Source organism: Ischnura elegans, chromosome 7 (genome assembly GCF_921293095.1).
Source record: "Ischnura elegans chromosome 7, ioIscEleg1.1, whole genome shotgun sequence".
Lineage (NCBI taxonomy): Eukaryota > Metazoa > Arthropoda > Insecta > Odonata > Coenagrionidae > Ischnura > Ischnura elegans.
In genome coordinates, this window is record NC_060252.1 from 57,982,775 (window position 1) to 57,992,458 (window position 9,684).

The 9,684-nt window shown below is 44.6% G+C and overlaps 1 protein-coding gene across 1 annotated transcript; it reads left to right on the forward strand.

Annotated features, from left to right (window-relative positions):
• Positions 1-261: 261 nt before the first annotated feature.
• LOC124162983 lies at positions 262-5,385 on the forward strand. Its single transcript, XM_046539764.1, has one exon. It carries the CDS (start codon positions 262-264, stop codon positions 5,383-5,385), a length of 5,124 nt encoding a protein of 1,707 aa, XP_046395720.1.
• Positions 5,386-9,684: the final 4,299 nt, after the last annotated feature.

A 9,684-nucleotide genomic window follows, 5' to 3' on the forward strand; every position in this document is an offset into this window, starting at 1 on the left:
TTCATCGCGAGGCATCTCCCGGCAAACACTCAAATCGGGGTCTTCAGAGCAGAGGACTATCAGCACTATTCATCAATCAGCATCTCCAGAGAGGTGCCATCCAACCAGCGGAGGGCACATCAATCACCACAGCGGCATCGGCGCACCAGCGGTGCAGCATTACTACGCAGGCATCGCAGCACAAGGTAGGCAGTGAGTGCATCCCCTTTCCTGTCATTTCCCCACTGCTAATTGACCCATTAAGGCACGCTTCTCAGAGCGATGGCAGAGAAAATTAAAGAATTGATTGCAAAACGCGGGCAAATCAAAGCTAGAGTCACTAGATTTAAGAATGTTGTGGAAAGTGTTGAGATTCCTGATGGAATCCATCAATTGCGTCTCCGCCTGGAGAAATTTAAGGATTGTTGGCAGGCCTTTGAAGATGTACAATCAGAAATAGAATTATTGAATGCGGAAAGCAACGGAGAGTGGGAGGAATTCGAGGACGCGTATTTCGATGCCGTCTCAAAGGCCGAACGAATAATTCAATCACCCACCACAAGTAATTCAAAAGAAAATTGCCACGATGTTGCTCCCGTGAAGCTCCCGCAAATAAATCTGCCAATTTTTCATGGGGCGTATGATGAATGGGTGACATTCTATGACACTTTCAACAGCCTCATTCATGAGAATGTGTCACTATCAGGAATTCAAAAATTCCATTATTTGAGATCAACCCTCCGTGGAGAAGCGCTGCAAGTTATAGCCTCTCTCGCCACCTCCGAGCAGAATTACAGCATCGCGTGGGGTCTATTAAGGCAGCGCTTTGAAAACAAGCGCTATATAATTAACATGCATGTGAAGGCCATATTTGAATTCACGCAGCTAGTGAAGGAGTCATCCACGGAAGTCAGAAACCTCGTGGATCACTTTAATAAGCACCTGAGGGCTCTCCAAGCCATGGGGCAGCCTACTGACTCCTGGGATGCGCTCCTTTTCCACTTAATTACCTCCAAGATAGGCCTGAAGCTTCATCAGGATTGGGAAGCGTCGTTGCCACGGGATGAGATGCCAAGCGTCGCAAGACTTCTTAGTTTCCTGCAGGAAAAATCCGATGTGATGGAGACAGTAGGCGCCCATCGCGCTGTTCGCACCGCCATTACGTCACGCCATCAAGAGAAGGGACCTTTCTCAAAGACCAGCAGGTCAATGGTGGGAAATGTGGCCATTGCATCAAAATGTAAGCTATGCAAAGGATCCCACCAACTTTATCAGTGCAGTATATTCCTCAAGAAATCCGTTACTGAGAGAATTAGCGACGTGAAAAAACTTGGAGTTTGTTTTAACTGCCTAAGGGAAGGGCATTTTAAAAGCAATTGCTCATCAGGCAATTGCAGGCATTGCGGTGAAGGGCACAACAGCTTGCTTCACCACTCAACCCACACCTCAGCGACCAATCTATCAGCAAACTCAACACCATTCAGTCCGTCTTCGACACAAACACAGTCCACTACAGCAAGTCTTCCATGCCAGGGGGAGGTGTCAACAACAGTTCTCCTCTCCACTGCGGTCGTCTGGGTGCATGATTCGCGAGGCTCCCCTCATCTTTGTCGAGCGCTGCTCGATTCAGGCTCTCAAGCAAACTTCATGACTGAAAGAATGGCGCAGCTTTTAAGACTCAACAGGAAAGCGGGCGCAATAGGCATCACAGGTATAGGAGGATCGTCCGCAAAAAGCGCTCAGATAGTGCAGACGACGATCAAATCGAGAACAACGGCGTACAAGGCTGATATTAATTGCTTAGTGCTGCCAAAAATCACTTCAGAAATACCTGCCATTCCTGTAGATATTTCACATTGGAATCCACCATCCAACCTCCAACTCGCTGACCCCGGATTTAATATCCCGCAAGCCGTTGACCTCCTCATAGGTGCAGAGCTATTTCTTGAAATTTTGTGCATTGGGCAAATAAGAGCATCACCAATCACTCCGATCCTGCAGAAAACAACTCTTGGTTGGATTTTATCAGGAAGAATCCGGACTAACGAAGCGTCATCGTCATCATCATGCCATTTTAGCGTGGAGACAAACTTGGAAGACCAGGTAAAAAACTTCTGGAAATTGGAGGAGTGCAAACCTGCTTCAAAATTCTCAGCAGAAGAGGTGAAATGTGAAGAACATTTCAAGAAAAACACCACAAGAGGGGCAGATGGGCGCTTCATCGTTAGACTACCCATCAAAGGAGACATCAGTCACCTTGGAGATTCTGAGCAAATCGCCAATCGCAGATTTATGATGATTGAGAAGCGACTTCTAAGGGATGAGGAGAGGAAATTAGCATATTCTTCATTCATGAAGGAATATCGAGATCTTGGGCACATGGAGTTAGTCGTAGAGGAAAAGGACCATCCACCAAGGGGCGTCGCCTTCTACATTCCTCATCACTCAATTACGAAGGACACCAGTTCAACGACGAAATTGAGAGTTGTGTTTGATGCGTCAAGCAAGAGCTCAACAGGGGTATCATTAAATGATATATTAATGGTAGGGCCCACCATTCAAGATGATCTTCTCAGCATCATTATTAGATTTAGGATACATGAGTATGCAATGACTGCTGATATTGAAAAAATGTACCGCCAAATCCAAGTTCATCCATCTGACACCAATTTGCAACGTATATTATGGAGAGACGAAGAAGGCGCGCCAATTGAAACCTACAGGTTAAACACAGTGACGTACGGCACGGCGTCAGCGTCGTTTTTAGCGACAAGATGTCTTCAGCAATTGGCCCTGGAAGAATCGCATCGTGATCCTCGCGCTGCAGCAGTGGTGATGAAAGATTTCTACGTAGATGATCTCCTCACAGGCAGCAACTCGATCGAGGAGGCTGAGAAAGTTCAAGAAGGAATTATCACATTGCTAGAAAGAGGAGGTTTTAGGCTTCGAAAGTGGTGCTCCAATCATCCCGCATTGCTGAAGAAAATTCCATTGAACCACAGGGAGGCATCTTATCAGATTCGTCCGGAAGGAGACAACACCATCAGGAGCCTGGGAATTCTTTGGAATCCGAACGCGGACGTCTTCCATTTCGACACGAAGAACTTCGATTGTAAAGCTCGAGTAACTAAACGATCAGTTCTTTCCGATCTTGCGAGGATATTTGATCCTCTGGGTCTTATAGGACCAATCATTCTAAAGGCAAAAATATTCCTTCAGCGACTGTGGGAACTCAGATTGGAATGGGATGAATCACTTCCTGCGGAGCTCCATTCAAAATGGCTTGATTTCCGTGAATCATTCAGATGCCTAAATGATTTGCGACTTCCCCGGCGCGTTATTGCGAAGAATTGCAGTGTTCATGAGATTCACGGCTTTTGTGATGCCTCAGAATCCGCTTATGGTGCATGTGTATACGTCAGGTCCATCGAATCAGATGGAAAATTCATGATGCGTCTTCTATGCTCCAAGTCGCGAGTGGCGCCGCTGAAGAAAACCACTCTTCCCAGGCTAGAACTCTGCGCAGCAGTACTCCTCGCAAACCTCATTCATAAGGTCTCATCATCACTCTCATTTTCGGGAAGCCCTACTCTGTGGTCAGACTCTACAGTGGTCCTCTCATGGCTGAAGGCACCATCATCCAATTGGAAGACTTTCGTCGCCAACAGGGTTGCCGAGATCCACGAGCTCACAAGTAAATGCAAATGGAGGCATATCAGAGGAGTGGACAATCCAGCGGATCACATTTCCAGGGGGCTTACCCCACAACAATTGCACGAGATGGCATCATGGTGGCAAGGACCGCCTTGGATGAATGGACATGAAAATGAATGGCCGCCAGAATCATTCATTGAAATGCTAGAGCTCCCCGAGAAACGACCAATGGCCACCGCTTTAATTGCAGTGGAGGTGAACCAATTAATCCAGCGCTATTCGTCATTATCCAAATTGCAGAGGGTAACGGCTTATTGCCTGCGATTCAGACACAACGCCTCAAAATCACGCACTGAGAGGAAAACGGGAGAGCTCACGGCTCGAGAAATAGAGGCGGCTCTTACGCAGCTGATTAAAGCAGCTCAAAGAGAAGTGTTTTTTATTGAGCTTCATGACCTTCAGCAGAAAAATCAAGTTAGCAGCAAATCAAGCTTGAAAATGCTGCATGCATTTCTGGATGAAAACAACGTGATCCGGGTGGGAGGAAGAATAAGTTCCTCTAATATTTCCTATGGTCAGAAGCATCCAATTGTCTTGCCTCCGAAACATCATCTTACAAAATTGATCGTGATGCAAGAACACATCAGGCAACTTCACGCTGGACCGCAACTGCTTCTTTCGTCAATACGGCAACGTTTCTGGCCTTTAAGTGGAAGAAATCTCTGCCGTCAGATCGTACATCAATGCACAAGATGCTTTCGCAGTAACCCTAAGGCTGTACCACAGTTAATGGGTAATTTACCAAGACAGAGACTTGAACCAACTCGCCCCTTTTTAAGGTGCGGGGTTGATTATTGCGGCCCCATTTATGTCAAAACTAGCCGTCGTCGAGGATCTCAGCCAATCAAGGCTTATATATCTGTATTTGTTTGCTTCTCCACCAAGGCAGTGCATCTTGAATTAGTGGGGGATTTGACGACAGAAGCATTTTTGGGAGCTTTAAAGCGCTTCACATCTCGACGAGGAAAGTGCAGCGACATTTATTCAGACAATGGCACAAATTTTGTGGGGGCGAATCGGGAATTGAAGGATCTCAAGAAAGTATTCTCATCTAAGTCACACCAGGAAAGACTTCATCACTACTCATCCTCACAAGGCATCAATTGGCATTTCATTCCTCCTCGTTCACCCCACTTTGGAGGCCTTTGGGAAGCGGCTGTCCGTTCACTCAAATATCATCTCAGGAGAATTGTTGGGAACGCATCCCTCACGTATGAGGAGACATACACTTATTTAACTATGATAGAGGCGTGCCTTAACTCCCGACCAATTACCCAAATGTCATCAGATCCTAATGACCTCAATCCATTGACTCCTGGCCATTTCTTAATTGGCGACGCACTCACTGCCATTCCTGACCCAAATATGATTGATATCCCCGTCAATCGTCTATCCAGATGGCAGCACGTGACCAGGATGCAACAGCATTTCTGGTCTCGTTGGCACAAGGAGTACCTGTCCAGCCTCCAGGTTAGACCCAAGTGGACCAGAGAGGCACCCAGCATGCAGCAAGGCGACTTGGTCCTTATCAAGGAGGACAATCTACCCCCTCTCCGGTGGAGCCTCGGTCGCATCGTGCAGCTCCACCCCGGTGAGGATGGGGTTTCGAGAGTGGCAACTGTGAGAACGACTGCCGGGCTAATACGGCGGGCGGTCAACAAACTCTGTCCCTTGCCTAAAGAGGAAAGCTAAAATTTGAACGTTGAATTTCATTTTTGTATATTCCATTTGTATAAGTTTTATTTGCAGACTGAGAGAATCTTGTTTAATCATAAACTTTCATGATTTAATGGACTTATTTTCAGTTATCATTGTAAAGAGGTGACATTTTTTATCAAGTAAACTAGTGAATTATTGTGAGTGATAATTTATTAGTGAGAGTGTCAGTGATCTCATCAAGTGTCGTTTGTGTAAATATCGAGTGATATTTCAGTTTCCTTTTTCATTACTTGTATTTATGTGGAATATGCCACATGCAATGTGAGCCTTCATCACGGACACAGAGACTTCATTTCAAAAGGCTCTCACTATGTTTGGCAGTTGTCTATTTATGTGTTTCTTCCATGTATGTGTATATGATGTATGTGTTTGTTTGTTTTGCACTCCCCCACACGCTCCACGCTCTTTATTGAAAATCACAGCTTTTCAAGGCGGGCGGAATGTTGGGTATTTCCCCCCCTCCCCTGCGGCGAGTGTCGTCGCACTCGGGATTTTCCAAGGCCCGGCGAAGTCCCTTTCGGCCCCCTTTCTCTTGGTCTCCGCTGGTCTCCGCCAAGGGGACTCGACTCACACCCTTTTGGAGTGAGAGAGTGCCGTTACTGAGGGTCAGTAACCCTCATACCCTAACATCGATGCCCTCGCCGACGGCGTGGGTGTTAGTCAGTGTTCACTGAAAACCGGGAGCGTGTGGACGCGGAGTGTTCGGCGTGCGCTTCCCCGCAAGTTGCGCGCGAATAAACCTAATTCGATTGAAGGTGTCCTCGCCTTTCATTTCATCATAACCCGGGGCACACGTCCCCGCGCGCATTTCTTCTGTGCCACCTTCAGGCCGGATTGCGCGAACAATGATTATCGCGGATTCATATTTTTCACGTTCATTTTGGGTAAGATACCTATACGGGGAAGAAGGGGAATGAAACTATTTTAGATAATAATCATCACCATTAAATATATATTACAACATTGATGAACTACCTGCTGTGAAGTAGCTAGAGGTAAACTTTCGCAGGGTCAGCCGCAGGAGCGTTTTAAGTGTGAGAACACCACAGAGAAAATATCATGTGCCTTGACCTGAACTTGAACCGGAATATGCCTTTCCTTGATTGATAGGTTAATTGGCGAAAGCTCACGACGCGTATTCCGGGGATCCTGAGTATAATCCAGGTCAAGGTGGATAACTTTTCCCGGTAACATTTTCCCACTTCAAACACATGTACAAAGCATAGAGGTATCAATGTGGTGACTGGGGTACCTTTTTTAGACTTATCCTCTCCTTAAATGGGAGTTTTCTCGCTGAAGACTATATTTAATCCGAGGCTCAAATATAGAGATTTCTCTATCAATTCAAAAATTTAGAGGATATCCCAGAAATAAAAGTTTGAAAAAATAAGAACATGATAATGGCCCATCATTTTTCAACAATATTCAACAAACAATTGCCGGCCTCGGTGGCGGCGGGGTAACTTTCTCGCCTGCCAAATAAGAGGTCGCGGGTTCGAGTCCCGCCTGGGTAGGTTTTCCCGGTCCAGGGCATGGTTGTCTGTGTACGTTTACTTGTTACATTGTTGAACACCTCGGTGTAAAATGGTCAATAAGAGCTGTATCCGGTGGTTGGAGAATAAAATAAAATAAAATTCTCCTACTTGAAAAAATGTGTTACTGACTATGTACCCGTGGCGGATACAGATGGGGGTGTAGGGGGCACGCACCCCCCTTGCGGGGCCGCCCGTATTGCTAAACATTGCAGAACCACAGTTTTAACTTTTTTATGTAATAAGATGGCATTGTCTTGTATTTTAATGTAATCAATTAAATAAAACTTTCTTAAACATTGCATGTGATTTATTTTTTATTACGATAAAAGTAAAGGTAACTCAAGGTATCTTATGCTTTTGTTTTTTGAGTTTTTTCTATATCCGCTACTGCTACGCAATGTTCCACAATTTATTATTATAGTATTCTACCTAATAAGATATGTTTCCATGGAGTACTAAAGAAGTAATCTGGGAGCCTCCCTTTCCTTCCAGCACTGCCTTCTTCAATTCACTGTAAGGCCTACTCCCTTTCAATCTATCTAAAAATCCTATTCTCTTCCTTCGCCTCGCTCGTTTACCTAACATTCTACCCTCTAACCGTTTTCAACATCTCCTTCCCGCTAAGTACTCGCTCCATCCAAACCTTCTGTCCATGGGCATACCCAGCGAGGGGCATCAGGGGGCAGCTGCCCCCCCAGAAACAAGAGTGAATTTAGTTCAAAACGAAAGCATTTTTTTTATATCCAAAAAAGTGATATTAATATAAAACAAGTAATTGAAATAAAAATATTTTTTCGAGCAAATAATTTTACAAAGTAGTAAATCGCTGTTATAATTTTCTTGAAATTTTGATTTTCTGCGTTACAACTGGAACCACGGCTTGCCCCCCTCTAGTTTTGATCCTGGGTACGCCCTTGCCTCTGTCTCCTCCGTATCTCATCTAAAGGTTGCCTCTCCCCACCCACCGTGTCCAGCAATTCGTCGTTTCTCCTACTCTCCGTCCATTTAACCTTCTCCATTCTTCTCCATACCCACATCTCGAATGCCTCCAATCTTCTCTCGTCCTCCTTCCTTAATGTCCACGTTTCCGCACCGTAGAGAGCTACACTTCAGAACAAACTCTTCACTAACGTTGCTTTAAACTTTCACATCACGATCCTCTAAGAACCTTCTTCCTGTTCATGAACACCTACTTTGCTGATGCAATTCGCTTCCTGATATTCTCACTCCTCCATCCCTTTTCCCCTAATAGTTTAATTGCTCTACCTGCTCAAGCTTCTCCCCACCTAATGTTATCTTGAGTCACACACTCCTCGCTCGCGATGCTTTACAAAACCGCATTATCTTGGTCTTTTTGATTCCGCAATTATTCTATAACAATTTGTGATCTTGATAGATCAGGAACGAGTCCCTTGAAATGGGAATGGAAATCCACAAAGGACAGCCGAAGTTCTCTACAAAATATTCTACGATTACATGTTTATGAACATTGAACAAAAAATTCAGACGGAAGGTACTGTTGTTTTTTTAACTTACGTCTGCAGATCAATATATTGGGATGATTTTCGAGCGAAGATCTTCTATATCCATGTTAAAACCTCGAAAAATCACAGAGTACTACAAAGTAATTTCAGATGCAGTTCTCCGGAGATCAATGATATCTTATTTACGGATTTACCCGCAATGCACAATTGTGCGAAGAGGGGCAAATATCCGCGGTCATTTAACTGGCTGAAACACTCGACCGGAAATCGGGGGATCCCGGTTCGAATCCATCGATATCTTCTTGGATGCAACCAAGTGTTAACCTATGCACGTAGCTTCACAGAATTGTTTCATTATTGAAGTGGGAATGAGTCCTCAGTCAATAGCAATATATGTGTCAATCTAGTTGTAAGTGAGCCGTTAATAAAATTGTATACATATCTGCATGTATTAGTTATCCGATTCATAGTCTTTCCGATTTTTTTTTCTATGTGAGCTTTTCGCACTAATCAAGTTAAGGTTTGAACGAGGCACGAGAATCGGTAGTTTTGCCTCTCTTCCCCTAATAGTTCATATAGAATGGCATCCGCAAAATATTTCCTCTCATGAACCAAACTCGAGTGAGGCACTTCCTCATTTATCCCGTCTATTTCTCATTCTCCACATTTACTTCTATTTTTTAAAATTTTAAAACCTGCAGTCCGGTCGCATTGAAATATGAGTCAGCATTTTTGTTAAATATGAGGAAGGCGTTCCCCAAGTTATATCCTTACAATGGCGTCGGCTCCACGGGGCCTGAGGCGGCCCGAGGCCCCCCAAAAATTCGTAATTGGGAGGGAGGAAAGTCAAATAATCACTCCTGTCGATTTCCCCGGAGTGTCCAGTAATCGAGAGTCGAGTTTTCAGGGTTTTAATGCTGATAATATGACTCTTCTAAAATGCTTCAAGATACTTTAAAACTCACTATTTATAAAATTTCCCGGGGCAAGACCCCCGGTATGCCCCCCAATATTTTTATAAGTTGACATCCCTGTACCCAGTGGCGTAACTAGGAATATGCTTTAGGGGGGGGATGAGATGGTCTGGGGCGGGAAAATGTTTGAAAAATGACATGCCTGGATTTACATTTTACATTACTTTGGCACTAAAAATTTGAATTTAAGAAGATACAGTTCTTATATTTCAAAACTAGGCAATATTTTTAAATAACTTTTTTATTTCTCCGGTGCTTTGGGGGGGGGGGGAGGGGATC

Bases quoted from the DNA above. Each gene is read 5' to 3' on its own strand.
- LOC124162983 (XM_046539764.1), top strand. From the start codon at position 262: ATGGCAGAGAAAATTAAAGAATTGATTGCAAAACGCGGGCAAATCAAA.